The sequence below is a fragment of the Dacryopinax primogenitus genome (assembly GCF_000292625.1).
Source record: "Dacryopinax primogenitus strain DJM-731 SS1 chromosome Unknown DACRYscaffold_18, whole genome shotgun sequence".
NCBI classification, from domain to species: Eukaryota; Fungi; Basidiomycota; class Dacrymycetes; order Dacrymycetales; family Dacrymycetaceae; genus Dacryopinax; species Dacryopinax primogenitus.
The window spans coordinates 422,914-446,080 of NW_024467215.1; the positions used below are offsets into that span (position 1 = coordinate 422,914).

At 50.7% G+C, this 23,167-nt stretch overlaps 5 protein-coding genes across 5 annotated transcripts; 3 read left to right on the forward strand and 2 right to left on the reverse strand.

Moving 5' to 3' along the window:
- Window positions 1–301: 301 nt before the first annotated feature.
- Window positions 302–8,434, reverse strand: DACRYDRAFT_101755 (uncharacterized protein). Its single transcript, XM_040767582.1, has 39 exons — window positions 8,183–8,434; window positions 7,997–8,126; window positions 7,775–7,943; window positions 7,684–7,724; window positions 7,205–7,417; window positions 6,832–6,836; window positions 6,658–6,778; window positions 6,486–6,569; window positions 6,264–6,431; window positions 6,037–6,212; window positions 5,870–5,984; window positions 5,590–5,815; window positions 5,363–5,542; window positions 5,146–5,312; window positions 4,992–5,096; window positions 4,626–4,939; window positions 4,491–4,580; window positions 4,315–4,442; window positions 4,170–4,263; window positions 3,996–4,125; window positions 3,732–3,947; window positions 3,476–3,681; window positions 3,219–3,420; window positions 3,000–3,169; window positions 2,632–2,953; window positions 2,462–2,584; window positions 2,363–2,415; window positions 2,228–2,313; window positions 2,111–2,178; window positions 1,863–2,059; window positions 1,707–1,814; window positions 1,471–1,659; window positions 1,336–1,406; window positions 1,087–1,281; window positions 919–1,040; window positions 741–868; window positions 680–691; window positions 519–623; window positions 302–463 (listed from the first exon to the last, which is right to left on the reverse strand). Exons 1-32 carry the CDS (start codon window positions 8,407–8,409, stop codon window positions 1,599–1,601), a joined length of 4,695 nt encoding a protein of 1,564 aa, XP_040625605.1. The 5' UTR covers window positions 8,410–8,434; the 3' UTR covers window positions 302–463; window positions 519–623; window positions 680–691; window positions 741–868; window positions 919–1,040; window positions 1,087–1,281; window positions 1,336–1,406; window positions 1,471–1,598.
- Window positions 8,435–10,824: 2,390 nt separating this feature from the next.
- DACRYDRAFT_101756 (glycoside hydrolase/deacetylase) lies at window positions 10,825–12,741 on the forward strand. The gene is made up of 3 exons (XM_040767583.1): window positions 10,825–11,149; window positions 11,197–11,249; window positions 11,351–12,741. The coding sequence occupies exons 1-3, from the start codon at window positions 10,863–10,865 to the stop codon at window positions 12,274–12,276; spliced, it is 1,266 nt and encodes a 421-aa protein (XP_040625606.1). The 5' UTR covers window positions 10,825–10,862; the 3' UTR covers window positions 12,277–12,741.
- Window positions 12,742–13,517: 776 nt separating this feature from the next.
- On the forward strand, window positions 13,518–14,569 carry DACRYDRAFT_96448 (flavo protein; the record flags this gene model as incomplete). Its single annotated transcript, XM_040777371.1, has 5 exons — window positions 13,518–13,643; window positions 13,711–13,836; window positions 13,894–14,022; window positions 14,094–14,463; window positions 14,519–14,569. 4 exons carry the CDS (start codon window positions 13,518–13,520, stop codon window positions 14,418–14,420), a joined length of 708 nt encoding a protein of 235 aa, XP_040625607.1. The 3' UTR covers window positions 14,421–14,463; window positions 14,519–14,569.
- A 702-nt stretch (window positions 14,570–15,271) lies between these two features.
- On the reverse strand, window positions 15,272–19,897 carry DACRYDRAFT_118511 (Rad4-domain-containing protein). Its single transcript, XM_040770590.1, has 17 exons — window positions 19,752–19,897; window positions 19,468–19,702; window positions 19,297–19,417; window positions 18,453–19,248; window positions 18,267–18,403; window positions 18,126–18,217; window positions 17,769–18,075; window positions 17,641–17,722; window positions 17,536–17,591; window positions 17,394–17,480; window positions 17,173–17,340; window positions 15,976–17,123; window positions 15,835–15,927; window positions 15,728–15,784; window positions 15,580–15,677; window positions 15,428–15,530; window positions 15,272–15,366 (listed from the first exon to the last, which is right to left on the reverse strand). The coding sequence occupies exons 1-12, from the start codon at window positions 19,843–19,845 to the stop codon at window positions 16,419–16,421; spliced, it is 2,880 nt and encodes a 959-aa protein (XP_040625608.1). The 5' UTR covers window positions 19,846–19,897; the 3' UTR covers window positions 15,272–15,366; window positions 15,428–15,530; window positions 15,580–15,677; window positions 15,728–15,784; window positions 15,835–15,927; window positions 15,976–16,418.
- Window positions 19,898–20,878: 981 nt separating this feature from the next.
- Window positions 20,879–22,515, forward strand: DACRYDRAFT_57283 (Pet127-domain-containing protein; the record flags this gene model as incomplete). Its single annotated transcript, XM_040775428.1, has 8 exons — window positions 20,879–21,006; window positions 21,054–21,186; window positions 21,235–21,381; window positions 21,431–21,562; window positions 21,613–21,732; window positions 21,782–21,904; window positions 21,955–22,257; window positions 22,306–22,515. 8 exons carry the CDS (start codon window positions 20,879–20,881, stop codon window positions 22,513–22,515), a joined length of 1,296 nt encoding a protein of 431 aa, XP_040625609.1.
- Between the last annotated feature and the right edge of the window lie 652 nt (window positions 22,516–23,167).

Below are 23,167 nucleotides of genomic sequence, written 5' to 3' on the forward strand. Positions count from 1 at the left end.
AAATGACAATTCATGAAGACCATGCGTATGTAGCCCATGTAACCTTTAATACATGTACCTTTCTGTAGTAGCTTGGTCCTGTGTTGGAGAGGTGGGGGCACAACGGCTATATGCAACACAACTGTATCTGTTCATCCAATTATCCGATACAGGTGATCCGACCTCTAAATGGAGAGCATAATGTTACTGGCAAAAGGTAGACTATAATGTGCTCGTGGTGCACACTGTGTCGCGCCCGTGTGCCCAAAAGTGGTTACGCGTCCTGGTCCCTGTCGTTCACCCTCAATCAAACACTTACAACCTCGTCATGCTCTCTTTCAAGGCTGGACGCTGCAATCGCAGAGCCGAGACTAATTGGGTCGATCCTCTCGCCGATAAGGGGCTCATTCATTTGGAAACCTCTGCCGACGATGGGCTGTTGCATTTTAGTTGGAAGGACAGGACAACAGGTGCCACAGATGAGGTCCGTCGGACCAAGCACGAATGCGTTGGCCGATCTCAACTGATATTCGGCTTAGGATCTTATCCTGTTTCCTTCTGAGGCGACTTTTCTCAAAGTGAACAATGTTCCTTCCGGTCGTGTGTATGTCCTCAAATTTTCCAGTTCGGATCAGCGATACTTCGTAAGTGCTTTGCACAGACTTGTTGGTGACGCCGTCTCATCACGAGCTTGTCATAGTTCTGGATGCAGGTCCGTGAAAGCAAGCAGCCCAGTTACTCGGCTTACTCTCATTCCTTAGGATGCAGATACCAGTCGGGATGAGTACTATGCGCGAAGCGTGAATGGCCTGCTTGAGGATCCCTCTTACGTCCCTGCACCAGTGCCCGTGCCAGTGCCGATCCCCGCCCCCGCCCCCGCCCCCGCCGCGTGGGTGACAGTTCATTCTAGTTGAAGTGTGTTCTCATCCGTTTGTCCAGCTCTACCAGCACTGCAGCGGCTTCAGCGGTTGCAGGATCCTCTCATTTGACCATGGAGGAGCAGGTGCGGCAATTGCGTGAACTCATTCAGGGCGCCACAGCACAGGCGGGTGATGCTGGACCAGGTATGTACAGTAACTGACGTGATATCTCCATTCTGAGCGTGAACAGAGCTTTCTCTCACTGATGTAATCACACCGCAAACCCTGGAGCCTCTGCTCGCTCGGCCAGATCTCTTGGAAGCGATATTTCCCAACCTGCCTGCTGACCTCCCGGGTGAACGGAACGCAGATACACTCCGTCAGGTCATCCAGAGCCCGGCTTTCAGAACAAGCTTGAGGGGTCTGCAGCAGGCTCTCAACACAGGTGGGATCCGGATTACATGCGCGTGTCATGAGGTTCATACTTATGCTTGAACAGGATTGCTCTCGAATTTGGTTGTCAGTCTTGGCTTGCCGCCCGAAGCAGGTCTTGGCGTTGGGCCGTTCCTGCAGGCTATCTCAGAACAAGCTCGAAGATCATCCACAGAAGACCATGCGGCCGAAGACGAACACATGGAGACCGACTAGAGTTGCAGGTGCCCATCTGGTAGCACTATTCCATTGACGTCGTAACGATGAGCCCTTGCAATGTGCGTTATAAGTACATATGATGGGTATAAATGGAGCGACGTCTGTAGGCTAGAACTGAATGCGATTCCGCTCGATGACACTCTTCTGCTTGGCGTCGCGAGACACACGCCTGGCCTGAGCATTAGGACGTTCTTACACGAGTAACGATATTCATACCAGTAAAATTCCATCACATCAGTCGAGGCGAGCTTTTGTAAGAACTTTTCGTCATGTGTGATGACAATGAGCTGGAAATTTGCAGCGTTTCTGCGCTCGTTAATAAGGCTGCAAGAGTTGAGTTCTGCGCGTGGAAATGTTATATTGTAGACATACTCAGCAAGGCTTGCTGCTAGTGCCTCCACATTCTCGGCATCGAGAGCATTAGTCGGTTCGTCCAAAGCAAGAATCCCACAGTTTTGGCCGAAAGAGTCTGAGAGTGCGAGACGGATGATGATGGAAGCAAGCATTTTTTGCCCAGCACTACATCGTCCACGCATGTCCATCTCGACCTGATCCTTGGTCATCACGACCTACATGTGAGATCAGTGACTGGCACGACCACTTTCTAGCTCGTGCCTTACACGATAGTTGTATGTTCTCCTAGTTGCACCACCTTCCACATCAGACCGAATCTTGATTCCATCAATATCTGTGATATATCTGAGTATACTGCTGAATCATGCAGGACAATGACCCACCCGTTCCCTGGTATGTGCGATTCCAAAGGTGCTTCATTGTATCGTTGACTTCTTCCATTTTCAGCCCATGATACCGCATGATAGCACTGGCATTCACGTTAGCCACGCATTCACACAGAGTGTGTAACTCCTTACTTGTCAAGCGCTTTGGCATACTTTTCGAGATCATTATTGACGAGGTCCGACATCTGGGAGGGATATTGGAAAGTAAACAGACTCAGTTAAGCAGCATACCTTGACTGTGATTAGTTGATCTGTATACCGCTTGTCAATGTCCTTGTAATCAGTGGTGAGATCGTCCTGCAGTTGACGCAGCTGAGCTTTCATGGATGTAACCTCGCCGCCAATGTGGGAACGCTGCCAGTCGTTTAGTCGCAACATCCTGTACGACAGGTGTATGTCACCTTTGAGTTGGCAAGTGCCTCCTTCTCCTTGGAAAGACTGTATTTATCTTCGAACGACCGACGCGCTTTAGCCATTGACTCAAGGTCATGGGTAGCTATCTCCGCCTCGACTTCCGCGATTCCTTGCTGGGTCTCTCGCAAACGAACATTGTCACGTAGATTTGACATGATCGTGCTTTGCTCGCCGACTTCTTTGTCAAGGAGAGCAACAGAGGCGCGAATACTCTCGGCCGCTGTATTGGCCTCAGTGATGTGCGTTTCCATGTCTCCGATCTCCTGATTGATGGCATCCAGTTGGCGGTCTTTTCGTTCGCGAATATACCTGTGAAACTATATTGAGCTCGATCTCCGCAGAACAATACACTCACAGTTCAATTGGCGCGTTCGCCGTCCGCAATCGCTCTACATTTTTCTCTAGCTCGTTTGAGATGGATACCGATTCTTCAATCTCTGCAATGGAAGTCTTTTCGAACTCTGCTCGTTCTCGCTCCAGGTTACGGAGAGGTAGCTCATCTCGAGAAACGGCTTGTCTCCTTTCCTGAGAGAACCATCAGCTATCATCCAAGATCTCAACTTATTGACAGGACCTCGATGCTCTTTTCCTTTGACAACATGGCCTCCTTGCTGTCTTTGACTCGCTGTTCTAGGCTGGTTCGTTCCTTTACCTTGTCTTGGAGATCACGCTGTCGAAGCTGGAGGTCGTGAATTCTTCTTTCTAGTGATCTCTGCTCCATGAGAGTCCGATCCTTTTCAGCAGTCAGGTCTTGTCTATCTTGTTCGCAAATTTTACTATTCAGTCAGGTCAGTGAGTGGATTATACCACCAGCAACAATTAATTCCTGACATCCTGTTGTTAACCGTGTTTAGATCCGTCTCTAGTTCTTCCATGGAACGGGTTGTGCCTTCGATCGACAAGCGCTCCATTAGTTGATCTATATCCCTCTGTATGTCTGCTATTTCTGATGATGCGGTCGTCACTTGCGCAGCAGTAAGTTTCAATGACTGCAGGTCACGCAGGGAAGCTCTTCCTTGTTTGAGACGACTCTCAGCCTAGACAACGGGGGTTAAATAGACGTTCAGAGGACGAGCTCAGAACGCACTTCATCAGCTGCCAGTATAGCGCTTTCTAAACTAGTCTCAACACCATTGAGTTCTCTAGCCATTATTGGAATTTCCACGCTCTCTAGCTTATTCAGCTCTTCCTCGTCTCGTTGGAAATCCTGAAGTTTTCGGAGGTCTTCCATCAGCTTATTGACGGTCACTTCGTTTTCCTTCTGCGCTTCAGGAGAGTTGAGTTTCTCGAGCAGTCTACTGATCTGGAACAAGCTTCAGTTGGAATGCTGGGAATTTTCGGTATTCCGCACATGTCTCTGAAAAGCAGGAAGTTCCGCATCCGTCAAAGGCCTGTCACAAGCTCGACATTTGTGACTCTTCACGCCGATGTCACGGATTTTATTGAAAAGGCTGATCGTCGCTGCGGTCTCAGCAACATCACTGTCTAAATGAGATCAGGTCATTTTCAAGTGCTAAAGACGTACTTTTTCACTTGCTCCAGCTCCTCGGTTTTGAAATCAACCGCTGCAGGGATGTTAGGGAAATCGCCTTTGCCTTCATTGATTCTGCGCCTTTGTGCTGTCATGATCCCACATCAATAAAGCGACCGCAGCAACGGAACGAACATACTTTGGACGAAATCTTTCTTCCCCTGTAGATCCTGTTGCAGGCGAGATTTGGAGGACTCGATCTGCTTGTACTTGGCTACAGCATTGGTACTTGTTCGTTCCTCCTCGGCGATGACGGCCTCCTTTTCTCTGTGTCGCCTTAGGAAAGTACGTGCGAGAGGTAAAGGGTACACTGACCGAATAGCTTGAGAGATTTCTCCTTCCATGGTATTTTCCTCTGGCTTGTGCCCGACGGCTTGTTCGAATTTCTGCTCCATGGATGACAGCCTGCATTACTCTCAGTACCGTGCTAGCAAATTGATGTGTGTTTACCAAGTGTTGATGTTGTCGCGCCTGCGTTTCATCTCTTGCTGGCGGGACGACAATCTAGCTCTGGTATCGGCCTGCTGCATGAGTCCTTGACGCTCTCGTTCCAACTTCTCCCTAGCGTCTTGCTGATCTCGTATCTCTTTGTTCCTCTCTGCCAAAGCTCGATCGAAATTGGTAGCTTCGGAGGCAGTGTGCAGAATGCTCTGCTTCTCTTCTTCCGACTGGAGTTCCGCACCAACTCTCCGTAACTCTGCATCTACCATTCTTGACGAGTCTATTTGTGCAGTGAAATTGTCAACATCTTGTTTAAGTTTGCTCTAAGGCACTCTTCAGTCCTTGTTACGATCTATTGAACACATTCGGGCTTACAATATCTTTCTGCGCATCATTGATCACTTGTTGATTGCTGGCTCTCTCATTTGATAGTTTGCGAAGACGACTATCTAGCTCTTCGAGCCGAGTTCTGCTTTGGTTCTACCAGAGTTCAGAACCAATCAAAACGAGACGTCGATGATTGACGAACCTTGAGCTGGAGTGTTTGGGTATTTTGCGCTGCGAGCAGATCCTGTAGACGACGAGTAAAGTCCTCAATCTTCGCATTGTCCAGAGAACCATGCTCAAACCCCCTCAAATGACGTTTTGACGCTATATCATGGATCAGGTCCTCTCGGGTGGCAATCTGCCGGGAATATGCCTGTTTGTGACAGTCAATACAGGCAAGTCAGGGCTGAGTTGAGTACATGCCTCCTTCTCAGCCATAAGTCTCCCCTGCGCAGTCATTCCATCCGCATGTTTGCGTCGATATACTTGTAGACGTTCGAGCTCATCATTGAGGTCTTCCGTGAGCTTGGCCCTTCGACTCTCCTGCTGAGACATTCGTTGCTCAAAGCTTTTGATCTTGCTGCCGATATCCTCATCATCTAGATGAAGTTATCAACACATTCATATGCACATAAGGTCTGCGCACCAACGATTTCTTTGATACTCTTATGCAAACTCTCGGCGTTCTTTACCAGATCCTCCTTCCTCTTGGTCAAGTATTCAACCCTTGTCAGGGTTTCCTTGAACTTCACAGCATTCTCATAGAACCGCTGATTGGACAGGGCGAGCTGTTCGCACTCCGCAGTCAGTCGTTCCAGCTCAGCCTCCTTGTCACCGATAGCTGTTTGCAAAGTACCGATCTGTGTCCGTAGCTAACAATGCGCATACATTAGCGTAATTGATGAGACGTACATAGCCGGTCATACCTTGCTTGCACGGTTCTTCTCCAACTTCAGGCTCTCGAGCTTTTCCTTCTCCGCTTTGAGATCGGCTACCCGGTCTTTACGAAGGCTCTTGATAGAGTCGAGAGCTTTCGTATACCTTGAGAATTCGTCAGTCCCAATTTTTAAAGCAACCACGCAATCGAACGTACTTCGTGGCTTCAAAGATATCATCAAACTTCTTTTTCAGTGCAGCGGGCTCAGCTAATGGCCAATATGACTCTTCTTGATGGCAGAAGATGACGTTCTCCAGGACGGACTTTGACACTCCGAGCAGACGGGGAATCTCGATGTCCATCTCGGCGCACTTGGTGGATATCGTGCTTCTCTATTTCTCATCAATATTGAGTGTTTCACAACACACGCCAAGATGACGTACCTTTCCCCTTGCCTCATCCGCAGTGCCCAAGATTCCCTCAAGCGTTTTCATCGTCAACCCCGTCTTCTTCTGCGTAACCGACAGGTTCCGAGTAGCAAGCATGCGCGTCCCGTTCGCGGCATAAAACCGCAGTCTCACTTGGGCCTTGACCTCTTTCTCATTCGCCATCTACTCTCTCACTGGTAAGTAGCGGAGCTTGCTGGCACAGGACAAAGGACTCGCCTTGGGGTCATGGACGAACGCACCTCCCCTGGTGTTGGGCGGCTGATCACCTGTTGTGATATACTTCAGGCATTCGATGATTGTCTGTTCCCATCAACCCAGGAGCGCAAGAACCCAACAAGACATATGTCAGCTCGTGATTCACACCAAAGCCGTTAGAGATCAAGCGCACCGTCTTCCCGCTCCCATTGTGGCCGACAATGACGGTGACAGGCGAATAGAACTCGATGATCGCCACAGACTTATCGTCGAACGAGCGGATACCCCGGATTGCGAGCTTGTCCAAGAACGCCCTGCTCAGATTAGATCAATATACAGTTTTTGGGCAGCTTGTGGAAACACATACATGACCTAGTAGTTCGAGTGCCCAATGTGGCTTGAACAAATCACGAGCGTCTTAGACGCGTCTGGTAGGGTGCATTTACGGCACAGTCATGCATGTCGCGAAAACACAAAGAATACTGTTTGCGATCAGTGATCGGAAAACTCTAGATTGGACATCGCTCTGTTTCATCCAGCATCTGTGCATATGCATGTTTCAATCTTTCGGACAACTACTCTCTTTCGTGTCTCTCCGTTGCAGTCAATCCCAATCAATGACACAATCCTTATTCCCATGTGTCTCATGTTGCTTGCAGCGCGTCTCTTCCTTCTCTTGTGACCGGACGTTCACTAAGGTTGGCACACGCATTCGCGATGAACCTACGCCGTCATCATACCTGCCGATCAGAGGGCTGACACGCGTGCTCCCAATATGGAGTTCTCCTGGACGTGCCAAATGCGCTTTCCCGGTGCTGCCCCTTGCCCGTCCCTCTCTCCGTCCTCCATCGCTCTTTCACAATGCTGCACATCCTCTCTGGTCTATGTCCCCTTTCCTGCATGTTCGTCCTGCCAAAGTCCCGGGTCTCATCCTCAACCCCTGACATGACCACCTGTCACCTCCCTGTCTGTTCGCTTCCAGTGGAATGGCACAACGCTGACGAGTATGCGCATACTTCCCCCGCCATGACCAGAATATGTCCAACCAAATGCTGTGTGGACAACCGTGTGTATAGCTTTCTCGTTATCAACAGAAAATTACTGGGATTTGAATGCAATTATGCCATCATTTTGAGCAAGGCGGTTCTCGTAAGTGCCGCGTGGCAAAGACAAGCAGGCAGCAGTCTTCCATCGAGAGCTACAATGTCTATATACGCACACTTGTATTCTCCTTCTTTGCCAGGGCATGCAAGTCTTGTTCTATTCGTGGGTCAGCCAAGCTCAGACGCCTGCAGAGGCATAGGACGTACGCATTCCCCAAACATGCGTCCGTAGATCAAGGAACTCGATCCTCAACCCGTCATATATCTTCTTTGCCTCTTCTCTCACGCGAGAAAGGTCGTCCTTGCTCACGCTAGTCCCAGAGAGCGCCTTCAGGTCCCGCTCGACCTCCTCTATGCGGCGGATGTGTTGTGAGACCTGGGTGCGGTCAGTCAGGCCTGTGGCGCGAAAAAGGACGAAGTAGAAAGTACCTTAGCGGTGGACCGGTGTAGCTCTTCTACGCTGGCCTGCAGTTGAGCAGATGCGTTCTTGTATTCGTCCAGTAGCTGATAGCTCGCGTATCCACTAGCGAGAGAGAACCCAAGCAAGAACCCGAAGATCCTATCCACCAGTATGAGAAAATGGGCATTGATCGCAGACTGACGCAGTCCACGTACCCGCCCCTAAACCCTCCAACAGGCCGACGAACCTTCACGGCCTCGACCGGAAACGCATTCTCGACAATGCTCGAGCGAGGTGCTGCTGTGGTCTTCACTTCTGCACATGTTGACGCTGGAGCAGCGGGCTGGGTCGCAGCGGGGACGACGGGGTCAGCTCGGCGGATAGAGGAGGTCGTGAGCCTCCGAAGATGGCGAGGAGCTGAGGGTAGGCGTCGGGCGAGCATTGGGCTTCGAGAGGGAAGTGGTGGAGGAGATGGGCACTGGAACTACTGTGAGGGTGTAGACGCAGCGGAGCCAATTGCTATCGGCGTTGAGAACGGAATAACTCCGATCATCTGTTGACCGGACTTTTTAACCTCGGCTCCGCGAAATATTCCTTTGGTGACCACGTTTGTTGATAGAAATACTGGTTATAAGGAAAGCGCGTTTGATTAACCCACAGACCGCTTCGTCCTACGAGCGATATGGTTGGTGCCTCATGTTAATACACTGATAAGCTGGGTTGCTCCACAGCATGCACTTTGTATGGAGTGGTGCACTGTATGTATATATCCTTCCAGTTGTGTTCTCCCCACTGTACTCACTTAGGATACAGTTTCATTATGCGCTTCAATGTACGGCATGAGATTTCCACACTGTTTATTCGATGTATGCGCCTCAATTTACTCAGAAGATCCAGATATACCACTTAGCTCATTGTCTATCATTCACCATTCACCTCTGATTTCTTTGGCCCTACTTCTGTGATATTTCCCTGTCTCGATACAGCTGCTCTGTCCATTGCATCCGCAGACTTGGGCTCACCGGCATATCCAGCTGTTCGCTCGCGATACAAGACTGACTGGACTGGCCTGGAAACACTTCGTACCCAGTGACATTTGCTAGGTATTCTCGTCTGAATTTGCGTCCTCTCATCGTGCGCGCCGAGGTGCCCGTCGCGTTGCGTCTGCTTCCTGGCTTTGTTTCTGATCGGTTTCGTCACTATATCCACGGGTTCTTACTCCGGTTACGCTGAGAATTGCAGATGCGTGAGCTCCGATCCCCTCGGTCGATGTATGCGCGTCATTTTGTTCAGAAGACACGAGCCGGGAAGGGCGTCACCTGCTCCGGTTGTCAGTAGTGACCGTATCCACTAACTGCATTTTGCCATCAGTCGTTGTAGATTGACCCGCGAGTCGCACGAGACGCAGCATTCTATCCTGAACGTTGGACGAGTGACGGTCTTTTCTTTTCTACAACCGCAGAAGAAGCACCTGCCCAATGTGCGTGTACCTTGGAAGAAGTGAGTCAGGGCAGAGCAACGAAGCTGGGGTGTGATTCATACCGTAATGAGACCCCCCTTCTCGGGATGGACGTGTGGAACATCGGTATCATAGGGGAGCAGCATTGCTGACGGACTTGAACTACAAGGATGCTTCGACCCAAGTCCTGTTGTTCTGCCTTCCTTATATGATTAGACCCGGCAGGCTCCATCAGGTAACAGGACGTTGACAGGATTCGCGAAGTCTTTCCGTTGTTGTGAGCGTTGTGAGCGTTATTGTCAGCGGATATGCAGTCAGCAACTGTCCAGACCGGAACTCAAAGAGCGCGATAGCCACTCCGCCGGGCGCGGGTATGCCGGCTTCTTATTCACGCGTGGAGGGCGGGCTGTGCGGGGAAACGCCGTGATAGATAACACGGGTGAGTTCGGTCCGCTTCGGCGGTTTCTGAGAGAAAATGGAAGGTGTGAAAGGAATCTTCCGATTCTGATCTCTGTGACGCGCATGTCATTTTTCAATCTGGAAATTTGGGTTGAACGTAATACGCCGACGTGATTAGGCGGTGAAGCTTGTGAATAGGTGGACAAAGTGAGATTCTCCACTCTGGTCGGATGGGTATTGACTCGGCTTGTGGGATGAAAGGGAACGTCAAGGCCGTATGGAAGGGCGGGAAAAGGCGCAAAGGGGCCGTGCGGCACGCGACGCGATAGGCGTTGACTCATCGGGCTGACGCGCCCACCTCCGAGCTTGGTGATCTGCCATGCACTCATCGGACGGTCACCAACATACTTATCCTTTGCGCTATCTTGGACAGCTGGTGTTAGCCTATTCAACAACGGTAAGCAAATGGCCCTTTGAAGATGGGCGTATCTGTGCCTCACTCGCCCACCGGTTGGTCCCATGCGGGCCCGGTACGCACAGCCCCCAACAATGCCGAGAACTTTAAGTGGACGGAGAAAGGCTTGGCCAGAAGTACTAGTGGTGAGACCCTAGTTTGGACCTGCCAAGCCCTGTGCCATTGAGCGGCTTGGCTTAGGTTTAGCTGAGAGAGGCAGACCCGGGGAGGATTGGGTGTATCGGCACCTGTCTGTCTGCCTCTCTTTCGTTATCCTTTCCCTTTTCTCCTCGAGCGAGCGGTGGTCTTGTCTATTAAAAGAACAACCTGACCCGCCCTCCTCTTCTTCCCCTTCTCCGTTCCCTTCCCACCCACGGATACGACACCTAATTCTTCAACATCGCATCGCCCTTCAACATCCACACACGCTGATCAATTCATTCGCTTCCTGACCAGTTCACGCCCGCAAGGCCACACATACACTACACCAAGTATTAATACCACTCCCTTCCTTAGGCCCGTCACCTCACTCCCTCCTCCTCCTCCTCCTCCTCCCCCACGTACAATACACAACATACACAACATGCCCTCCCTACTCTCTTCCCTCCTCCTCGCCGCCCTTCCTCTCCTCGCCTCCGCTGCCCCTCATCCCGCCTGGGCGCTCCCTGGAGACTCCCCTTATCATTCCCTCTTCCGGCGCCAGTCTGCAGTCCCTCCCGTAGGATCAGACGCTTGGATCGCCCTCTACCCACAGGCTTCCGGGACGCCAACTACTTTCCCCCAAAGCTGGACAGACGCCCTTAACGCCGCCATTTCCCAAGGCCTCATCCCCAACATCAGCGTCAGCAATCTCAACGGTGGCTACCCCACGTGCGTTTCTCCTCTTCCTCAATGACGCCTCGCTGAATTAGGAATAGCTACTCCGATGGACAGGGAACGGACCCGGATATCTGCTCGTTTACCTATGTTTGTGAGTACCGTTCTTTTCGCTCGGACTTGCCGCTTCCGATTCCGTCGGGTCCGAGCGGCTCCGAAATTTCGCCGTCCTGTGCATTTGCTGACTGCATGCAGGCAACGCCACGACCGACCTAACTAACCCTCCTGATGGCATAGTCGCACTTGCTTTTGACGATGGCCCCACGTCCTACTCCGACCAGCTCTATGACTTCCTTGCGTCCAACCACCAACACGCGACACACTTCATGATCGGCTCCAACATCCTTTGGAACAGTGCCCAGTTCATCCACGCCTTCAACACCAACGAGGATCATATTGCTGTCCACACCTGGTCCCACCCGTACATGACCACTCTGACCAACGAGCAGGTGGTTTCCGAGCTCGGGTGGACAGTCCAGATCATCCACGACTCCACCGGTGGTCTGCTCCCTGCATTCTGGCGTCCACCATTCGGGGATGTAGACAACCGTGTCCGTGCAATTGCGCAACACATCTTTGGCTTGAAAACCGTCACGTGGAATCAGGACAGCGCCGATTGGTCTATTTCCACCGGGTACACGACACTCCCAGCCGTGGAGGGAGCCCTTAACATGTGGGCCACGGGGCCAAAGTCTCCTGGCCTCGAGATCCTGGAACACGAACTGACAAACATCACCATCGCCGCATTCATGAGTGTATATCCTACGATGATCTCATCAGGATGGAAGGTCCAGCCTGTTCCAGATGCATACGGCTTCCCGTGGTACGCCAACGCAGACAACAGCACCTCACCCCTGCAGTACACAGCTGGTGTCGCATCTCCCCAACAATCGCTTTCGACGGCCGGGTCGACTTCTTCGGCCTCTTCCAGTCCTTCGTCTACCGGAAGTGGAGCTGGGGACACCGTCACCGCCAGTGCTAGTGCGAGCGGGAGCAAGAGCAGCCCCAGCTCGGGCTCAGGAAGCGCAGCCAAGAGCGCTGGCGAGATGCGCATCGCTAGCTCTTGGGCCAGTGCTTGGGCAGTTGGAGCTCTGGCTCTCGGCTTGCTGACATTCGCGTAAATGACCGAAGAATAAGGACCGGTGCATGGTGAATGGATCGTAAGGCGGGTAATGGATAGGTATGGAACTCAATAATATCGGTGGTGTTCCTCTGGTTTCGTCTGCTAGACGATGGACTCTCTTTCTCTCTTTCCTGGACACTCGGTTGTTGTGCTGCGCTCTGCCGCGGCTCGCTGTTGTTCTTCCGTGGTCTCCGTTCCTGTGTATCATTCATGGACTCTTTGGGCATTACCTACGTACATACACATTTCTCGCATCACACTCGCTTCCATTTCCACCGCTACTCGCATTTTCTCACGACATATACGTTATATTGTACATACCTTGGCTTTTTTCTTCTCAGTTCAATCGGTTTGTTGTTGGGTTGGGTAGTCGGTAGTTAGAACACGGACTGTACATGACTCGGAGGGGATGGGAGGGAGGGGGAAGATGGAACAGGTTGGTGAATGGATGGTTGTTCACGACATATAATTTCTCATAAAAGCAAGTTTGCACGAAGATCTCGAATCTGTGCGTGCTTCCACAATATATGAACGAGCTTCCCGAAGAGTAGCATAATATGTATGACGTCAGCCCAGTGACAATATTGAGTGAGAGATTAGTGAGAGACTACACCCCGAGAAAGAGCTCGCCCAATAGCTGGCGGGGCAGCAGAATGGCCCGGTGGCAACGCGACAGCGAGCGAGAAAGCAACGACAGATAGAAAACCAGCATATGTGTCCAATCATCCATCATCGGGCACCCCACATTCCTCGGTATTACATAATCGGATCGCCGACTTTGCTCTCTCTGTATCTCTTTTGTAAACAGTCGTACCCGACCTTTCGCATACCGGTGATATCGCATACCCCCCAATTTGGAATGGGTTGAGCGGGTGACGGGCCCCGTCATTAGGGGGCTCACTAGTGAATATGCATAACCCCCTGATTTCGCATTTGCATGACAGTATTTTCATATAGATATGCGAGTCCGGGGCAGGTCTGGAGTAAGATTTTCATAATAAAAAATAAGGCCATTTCAGCTCGATTTTGGTAATAATGACTTATGTTTGGCGACACAAAGAGCCGACAAGGTCAGTATTAGCCAATCATAAGAGCTCTTTCTGGCTCCCCCCCCTTCGGAGTTTGATTTTAGTTGTTATGTCCGACATGTTTTGCTTCCGAGGACCCCTCCGATCGCATTACCCGGTCATGACGAAAGCCCATGCGAGATGGTACGACTGTAGTAGCACTCTTCACATAATGCCCAACCCAGGTCGATCGGTCCCAAAGCGTTCTTCTGTCGAAGGCACGCTGCACATCCTTCTGCTCACCACTGGAAGTGTAGCGAGCGTCAAGGCCCCCCTTATCGTCAAGGAGCTGCTTAATGTGCGTCTCTCCCCTCTCGGTCCCTCATCCGCTGACTGTATCGTCTCCCTCCTTGTCACAAAAGTAGTATGAGAAAACCCAGGTGCAAGTAGTCAGCACCAAGCCTTCCATGCATTTCTTCGATGCGGATGCACTAGAAGCGGATAATGTCGCAACAGGCGTAAAAGTGTGGAAAGACGAAGACGAGTGGGATGTACGGGCTTTAACTCCCCGTTCTCATCCTGTCACTAACTATGGCTCTGTTACGTAGACGTGGGATCGGATGGGCGACCCAGTCCTACATATAGAGCTCCGGAGATGGGCGGACGTCGTTCTCCTCGCTCCGTGCAGCGCTAACACGCTGGCCAAGCTCGCCGCAGGGCTCTGCGACAACCTCCTTGTGCGCCCCCCTCCCCTCCCCCCCTCGTGGCCCCATCTCTGTACTTGATAAAGTCAGCTAACATCGAACAGACATCACTCCTCCGCGCCCTGACGTCCGAGACGTCCAAACATCTCTTCCCAGCCATGAACACTTGCATGTACCTACATCCGCACACGGCTTCCCACCTCTCCGTCGCCGAGCAGTTGGGGTGGGAAGTCGGTCAGCCAGAGTCGAAGGCGCTCGCTTGCGGAGACGTGGGGATGGGGGCCATGATGGATTGGAGAGATATTTGTTTGCTTGTTGCAGGGCGGTATGGGAGGAATAGGAAGGCAGGAGCGCCGGAGGTACCGAGAAAGGTACCTGTCGTTGATGGGATTACTGCGGCCCCAAAGTTGGAGGTTGAGCAGACAGTGTAGAGAATGTCAATAGGGCATGAAGGAATGGACCCCAGGGGTCATCGTGTGTGAAACTCTCATTCCGACCACATTGTATCCTAACAGTGAGGTCCTGTTAGGATACCACACTCGAACGCACGCCTTCAAAACCTGGGCACTTACTTGTCTTTCCCACACGGGTATGTGCTCAAGCGAGCTGTCATCTAGCGAACAGAGCTCAAACACATGTGTCCCTCCAAAGTCAAAACAACAGATGGATGGGTCTCGTTTCCCCAATCGACAGCAATCTCAGTCTCGGAACAGTCCATCTCCCCATGAGAGGCAGGGAGTGAACAGGAGAGGACAGTCTCACTTAGCTCCCTTGAATGAGAACTGCCAATCCAGTCGGAGCCCGTAACCGGTTGATGTGTGTGTTGTTGCCAAGACTCTGTACCTCTTGAACCAATGGGCGCTTGTTAGACAGAGCCATCAGGTATCGTTAATATGTGGAAGACCATACCGCCAGTGGACATGAAAAAATGATCCCGCCCAAAGAAACAGGGCATGGCGCTCCGAGGAATACTTCAACTCTACCATAAGAAGTGTCGATGTGGAGCAGGAACAAGACCATCGCATCCGGAGACACAGTCATCCTATGGCTGGTATGAATTTTCGCTGAATCTTCTAAATGTTTGTTATATTTGCCCTTCTCGACAGACGCGCGAAGCCGTACAACCAATCATCATTACTCCAGGCAAAGAGCTCAACAATCGGTTTGGTAGTTATCGACATTCTGATTTCATTGGCAAATCCTATGGTTCCAAAATTTCGTCTCGTAATGGACGTGGTTTCATACACGCTCTTCGTCCTACACCAGAACTCTGGACGTTGGCGCTGCCTCATCGCACCCAAATACTATATGTCGCCGACATCGCATTCATTACTGCTGCACTTTGTCTCCGACCCGGCAGCTTTGTCATTGAAGCTGGTGAGTCTGCGTGATAGTGTGTCAATATTCCAAGCATGAACCTGATGCACTGTGTCACCAGGAACTGGTTCAGGCTCTTTCTCTCACTCTTTGGCCCGTACGGTGGGTCATGGAGGATCGCTACACACGTTCGAGTTCCACGAAAGTCGGGTCAATCGAGCTGTGTAAGACTTAACGATTAAGAGCTTGTTATCTCCATCTGATATACTCCAGGCAGGAATTCGAGTCCCATGGGTTATCAGATATTATCAACATATGTCATAGAAATGTTTGCAAAGAGGGTTTCGGGCTGCAGGACGTTGCCGATGCTGGTATGGATATCTCGTCTCACATGGTATTTTCCGCATTACCACATACGCAGTCTTCCTTGATCTCCCTGCACCGTGGGATGCCATCCCATATGCTCGCACAGCGCTGAAGGTTTGGCTACAACATGTATATCTCATCTGCATTTCTAAGAAATCACACAGAAAGATCGAGTGGCTCGGATATGCTGCTTCAGTCCCTGCATGGAACAAGTTCTCCGTACTGTGGCAGCCCTGAACGAAGCGAGTTTTAGTGGTTCGTCATTTCCAAGTCCCTCGTCTTCATGTTGACCAGTGCTCGCAGATGTAACAATGTACGAAACACTGCTAAGACCCTCCGAGCCACAGCAGCTCCTCCTGCAATCAGCCGACACTGTGACAGAAAAACTGAAAATAGGAGAGCTCCAAAAGGAAGCTCGTCGCCTGAGGCAGGTCGAAGCTGCCGTCAGTGGTCAAAAGAGAAAGCGGGAAGAGGTAGACTTCCCTCACGAGTCTTCCAATTCAACTGACGGCATGACATCTCAATCCGCCAAGCCTAATCAAAACGGACAGACTGGTATACAGCCTTCGGGTGACTTAATCACTGTGGCCAAGGCCTCTCAAGAAGTTCGGGGTCACACCTCATATTTGACATTCGCAACACTCCTGCCAGTCGCAGCCGTCCGCGAAGATTAGCACACAGACCCGGATGAGAAGATAGATAACAACTTCTTTAGAGCTTAGACACCTGAGACTAGAATAGCATGTCTAGTTTTCATCGTTGCTCTCTTCTGTAGCTTGTCTGAAAGCTTCATTCATCTCCTGCTCCGTCTGAAGAGCATCAGCAGTCTTCTGTCTGCGAGGCCGCAGCACTCTAGTCGGTGGTGGCAGCGTGACGTGCGTCTTTCGTGACCTGGACCTTGATCGGATAGGAATGGCCGAGGAGACTTCTAACGCTGGGACATTAGGTGTTTGCGTTCGTTTAGGGACCGACAGTGATACATTCTCATTGTGGTCTCCTGTAGTCCCATCGATTCTGTTGGAATGTAGGACGCCGCGGCAGCCACCATTATGGACCTTCGCAAGGGCTGGATCGGAATGCATCTGTTCGGCAGCAATTTGAGCCATTGTCTTCAGAGGGTGTCCTAATCCAGACACTGCATGTTCTTTGCTGCCACCACCGTCATTGTTAGCATCATCGTCGTCGTCATCATCATCATCATCATCATCATGAGAGAATGAGGGGGCCATAGTGGCTGAAATTGGCGACTTTGGTATAGTGGCTGTTCCAGCAAGATCGTCAATTAATATGTTGAGATCGGTTCCATGTTGCAGGTCGTCGAAGTTGTCTTTGAAAGTGACTTGATTTGCGGGTATATATGAAACGGCTTTGGGAAGATGATACGGTTCTATCGTACTTCGTATTGACGTCAAGAAGCCGCCTGCATCCACGTGTCGATCCTCATCTTCGTCCTACAAAGAGATTCAGCAGACTCATGGAACCATCTCCGATACTCAGTACCTCAAGCGCAACATGATCTGATCTATCCTTCGGGGTGGTCGCATACTGAGCTTGGAGCCTTTGTCGGATACGAAGACCGTGTAGCAGTCGGAGCCAGCGTTTTAGCGCCATGTCATATCTTCTACTTCGGGCCTGCTCCTCTTCAATGTGGGCGGTCTCCCAATATGCCTATTCCGAGTGAACCAATGCCATTTGAATCATTCACACAGAATGTACGATACCTCGAGCAGAGGCTCCTCATTTTCAGCAGCTACGACGATACCCTCCAAACGAGGCACAGCACGACGTTTTCTGAAGTCAAACCCGACCTGATCCGGACATCATTGAGCTCGTGGCACTCGGTATAATCAAACGGTTACGTACGACAGCTTCAGCATAGTCAAAGCCTAGGTTCTTGGCAACTTTTCCGATACCTCTGTCTGCACAACTGTGAGCCTCTTTTACTGACGAGACCATTGAAGAACTTACACGGTAGATGGACAGCCCCTTGAGGAAGCATTGAGGGTACATATAAATCAATATTGCCAAATGCATTTCGGGGAACATGGCCCTGCGACAAGTTGGGTTAAACTCTGACCTGAACATAACGAACGCACGTTAATGACAGGGGCGGGACGGAATAACTCCGTCTGCCATTTGGCGTAGAGGCCTTGTGTGGGCTCTTCCCCTTCCTGTGCAGTCATCTCCTGAGCACGGCGTTTCTCCAAGGTAACAGATCTCTGCTTGACAGACTTGAGAGGATTTTCAGTTTCCTTCACCTTTCTGCCTTGTCGCATCCAATTCTCAGCGGTTTTCAGAGCAACCACGGACTTGCGGGCAAAAACGGGTTCACCTCTGAACGTGCCGAGTTGTGTTCGGGGATGAATGATTTCTTCTCTCCGCATGTGCCGTTCCAGTGCATAACTGGCATGATTCTCAGAGTAATTCGGTAGATGTGGATATGACGGACATACAGCGGATGACTTTTAAACGCGGCAATAGAGTTGGGCATCCCCTCTGCAGATTGATTTGCCTGGAGCTCTGCGTCTTCGATGTCATCTCGGTGCTGATGCATTTGTGAGGTAGCGTATCCGGAGGGGTCAGTGTGAAATTACCAAGCGATACGGTCGCGTGAGAGGCTGCATTAGCTCTTCCCACCAATCAGAACCTGGGCGAGTGGGTGGACGCATTTTCATTACTCTTGCACCAAATTGCCTCGTATACCTTGGTGTAACATCTCTTGCGAACCCATCTGACACATCGTAAGTTGCGTCATGAGTGTATAATGATTTTATCCATACCCTCCTCGTAAGCAACCACATACACCATCCTGTTCCTCATATCCGTGCTCTCCGGTTCAAATCTTCGTTTTGTGTTGACCAAGTCTCGAACGGGATCGACAGGCAACCATCGTTGATCCGGACGTGAAAACACTTCTGTCCAAAAGATGGGCATTTCGGAAAGTTCAGCACGTTCAGTTGTCAGTAGAATCGAGTCAGTAACTGCAGACGATGTCCGGCTCTTCGAGTCCCTTGTCATTTGTCGTTTGCCTTTCACGCGCCCGGGACCATCGTTATCCAGAGTTGGCCAATCTGGTGGCGAGACAGATGTTAGGGAGATGTTGATGGCGTCCGGGTAATTGTTCCGGGAGGACTTAGGTGTGATGCTTCCTGGACTCTTTTTCAAACTTTGCCATGGGACGCTTTGCAGACTCGTCACGAGCCTTGCTGGGACCCCAAGTGCCCGGACGAGCGCAGTGAACAACTGGGCCGAGATGTCGCGGGAACCTTTCATCATTAGTGCATGCTTCATGAGACTCTTTGATGATCTTATCATGTCGTCATCTTCTGTCGTTTCTCGGTGCTTGTCTTTTGGATCGGATGTTGACTCTTTGCTGAGCATTTGAACCTCATCCCAGGTTCTGCTGCGTATGCCTTTACCGTCTTCGATTTCGAACATAGAACACCACCAAGCGCTCAATCGAATGATGGCGGTCTCAAACATCCGTCCTCTCCGTATCGCATCCGGTTGATTTCGTTTGGATATTGCTGTGAACGCATTCTGCAAATGGAGCGGCGTCAGAGAGAGCAAACGTCCCTTTGCCGTGTTCAGCTCCGTGGTCGACGTCAATTCAAGAAGGCGCACCTCCAACAGTGGGTCATTTAACCAACGATTTCGGATACGTGAGCTAGCCAGGAGCGAGACTGTGTGTAATTTATGAGCTTCGAGTCGGTGATAGCGCTCCAAGTTGAGAGCTGCCCTCTTTCTAAAACCTCGATTAGAACCTGCGGGAATCGCAATGGAAATGGATGTTACCGGACTTCCTCCCTACTCCCCCTTTGGCGACCTATAGTTATCTCAATGGGTGTTGAGACGCCAGGTACAGCCTGTTCTTGTGCTGAAAGAGGTGGAAGAGGCCCATGAAGCTCTACTTCTTCCCACTCCATGTCGTCCTCCGATTCTTCGTGGTGGTCTGTGGGCACCTTTGGCACCGCCGAATCTGATTTACAGTCCGCGTCTGACCCACCGTCGAGACCGGCTGCAGCACTGACTGCATATAAATCAATATCAATAAAGATACAGCAAACGGAAGAACACACCCGCCGCAATCCCGCCAAGCGGTGTACTTTCTGCACCGGCAGCGTGTGGTCCACGCGCCCTCAGAGATTTCCGCCTTGGCTGCCTGGGATGCATAGAGAAGATAAGACGGGCACAAGAATTATCGCATTTATTATCTACAGGGACGGGGGTGTTTCTTGAGGGGAAGAAAGGAGGACGGAAGGGGCACCACGACCAGCTGGTTGACTTTTGGAATATTGAGTGAGGATGAGTCGACTACTCTGCTACTGACGAATTTCGGAGTATACACGAGATGAGTAGTGTGTTGGTGTAGGCGGGCAACGGAGGCAAAAGACCCTGTTTTCGCCAAATATAGCAATTTCTCCCAAATGTGAACATATGGGCTTACACCTAAGCACTAAGCACAGATTTATGATATACAATGCAGTAAAAAATATGATAATATCACCCTACCACTAACCATAACCCCTACCCCACCCTAACCGTAACCACCCCTAACCTGCTAGATAGGATATTAACATAGGGGAGGAATTGCCTTTTTCAGAAATTACGGAGGCAAATTGCCCCCGTCCGCAAAGAGCTCTTTCCTTTTTAGGGAATTATGGACGCAATTTGCCTCCGACATGCGCACATACTACTCATCTCGTGTGCGCTCCGAATTCCGTGAGACCCTGACGGAGCTTCCGAATTTTCGAATAATTTCATAGACGTCGCGTCTCCCCTTTGCTTGCACGGATTCTACCTTTACATTTCTTCTCCACCCGCTGACTGTTATCTCTGGGCACGGGCCATGCGTGTCAAAGCAACTCAGATCAGCAAAGCAGTAGCTCAGGTCCAACGTCAAGCACCAACACAAGTGGGCAAAAGAAAGGGAACTGTTGTCCTTTCCACGAGCACGCCCGCTCAATCCCTCCCAACTGGTTGATGCTCATTCGGTGATTGTGATTAGGCCTTCCTACCTCAAAGAAAACCACCGCGAACAAGAATACTGGGCTTCTGCAAGTGGAAGGAACTTCAACGCCCCGTCAGCCGCCTCCCCATATCAAGTCAAAGAGTCAAGGATCCAAGGGTCGTGGGCTACAACGCCATGAAGATGCCAAGGAAGGTCATGCAACTGCATCGAACTGGCTGAGACCTTCTTCAGTCAATGTTCAACGTGCGTTCCTCTTCATACCTAAAAGTATATCATATTGGCCTAACTGATGAAGATGTCGCCCCCCTTCATGACGCCGAAATCCCGACTCTTGCGCATGGACTGGACCGTGTTCTCTTCAAGTATGTTTTTCGTCTCCATCATTCAAATATTCTGATCTGTCCATGAGCCCCAATGTGTACTGGCTTCAAGATCCACACTCCCGAGTTTATAATTTCGAGCCTTACCTGCAAAAGCTCATTACGCGAAATGAGTTTGCTTACGAACGATTAATGAAGTTTGTGCCTGCCTCCCAAGATCCAGTACGTGCACTTGCACTTAAAAGCTGAATGCAATTGACAGATGTCAAGGACCTTTGGGAGCTTGCGAAGAATCACGACGCAAGGTATATCGGGAGTACTAGTGGACTGTCGGGTATAATGTCACACATATACTGGCTGCTGAGTCGTTGGAGACCCATAGATACCCGATCACTTAGTGCCGATTTTGCGAGAGAGGTGAGCAGAAGACTGGACTCTTGTGACTGCTTTGTTAATCTCGCCCTAGCCCAACACTTATGCTTATGGCTCACGAGTGCCAGTGACTTCCAAACTTGTCTATCAAGATGGGCGATACGCGATTCATCCTGATAAGGAATGGGAGATAGTTGGCAAGGCGAACAGCATTTTGAGCGAGTTGGTGAGCACGATCAATAGCACGTACGTGGCGCTATCTGAGGCGGTCTGTAGGGTATTGTGATGGAAAAAATGCTTACCTTGGAACCGGAACTCTTCTCCCGCTTAACGAGGTCTATGCCAGAGACAGATCCTGAAGAGTTCCGCAAACGAGAAGCGTACTACTACTCAAAGGTGAGATAGGACGGGTGCCTTATGTAGGCCGCCTGACACAGACATTCAGACATCGAAATTGCTGATGCGTTCCCAACTTGATTGTCATGACCCACGACTTCCTGGAACAGGTACATTCGATTTGAAGACGCGAGGCGTCATTCCAATACGACGCGACAGATTAAACTATGTTGTGTGTCTCCTTGACCTTCATATAAACATGGACGCTCATCAGTGGTGCAGGAGAACTCAGGCTACCTCATCAAATATTCTCAGGGTCTCTTCGAGAGCTTTGAACGAGAGTACTATGACATGATGCGATCAGCCTTCCTGAAATACAATTTCCAAGTACGAATAGGCAATATGGATGGTATCTTCGTTGCGTATCACAATACTGCGCAGATATTTGGTTTCCAATACATCTCGAGGGAAGAGATGGATATACGACTTTTCGGCTCCAGTGAGATGGCGGATGATGCATTCAGGCTGGTGTTGGGCATGTTGGAGGCCATTCTGGACGCCGCAACAACCATCTTCCCGAACCAAGTATGTGCCAAGGACTTGAACTTGACGCGCCCTCTAAAGTTGCGGCAGACCTTGCGAATGACCTTTGAAACTCTGGAAGGACAGCATACCATGTATGCTTGGATTGAACCCGATAAATGGGACGAGGAAAAAAATGGGCAGTGCCCAGTTGTTCGACTAGAAGTCCAGGTACAAAGCTTCCTGAACGGTCAATTAGTGGTACACCCCATTGATTATGATTCGGTGCGAAGTGGGTCAGATCCCGTTGAATGTCAGTAGTCACTTTGCACGGAGTACGGGCCATTGACTGCAAATACAGGGTCCGTCAAGTATCGCATCAGGCCTTCACAACAGAATGCTCGCGGCAGAGCTGAAGCTTCCAGCTCCTTGGAGAAAGCGCGTGCTAGGCGACAAGCTGTTCTTAATATGTATCTTCCCTCAGGAGTCGGAGCCGAAGAACTCCTCGCGAAATTCGACACCATGGATATTGCCGACATTATCCGAACTCGGCAAACACCTGCTGAAGTGGAGAGTGAGCATGAAGGATTCAGCGAAGAGCCGGAGGAATCCATCCGAGAGGAGAAATCAGACTCTCTGAACATGGGCGACCCTGCGGAAGTCAACACTGCAGCCCTAGAAGACAGCAGCATGGACAAGAACAGGCTCTTGCGCCTACTTCGCCGTCCAGGAGGCTTCATACTCCAACTGAGAAGCTTGGCCAAAGCGGGAGCGGCCGAGTCAAAACGACTGGAAAAGATGGAAGCCGAGACGGACAAGGTCGTTTGGCGGCCTAAGCCCCGAATTGTGAGCTCAGAGCTTGCGGGGGCTCGATTGTCTCAAGGACTCCGGAATAATTCAGGTACAGACGCAGTCCAAACTGCCAATCCCACTGGTATTTCGGAACAGACCAACGTCCAGAAATCGTCGAACG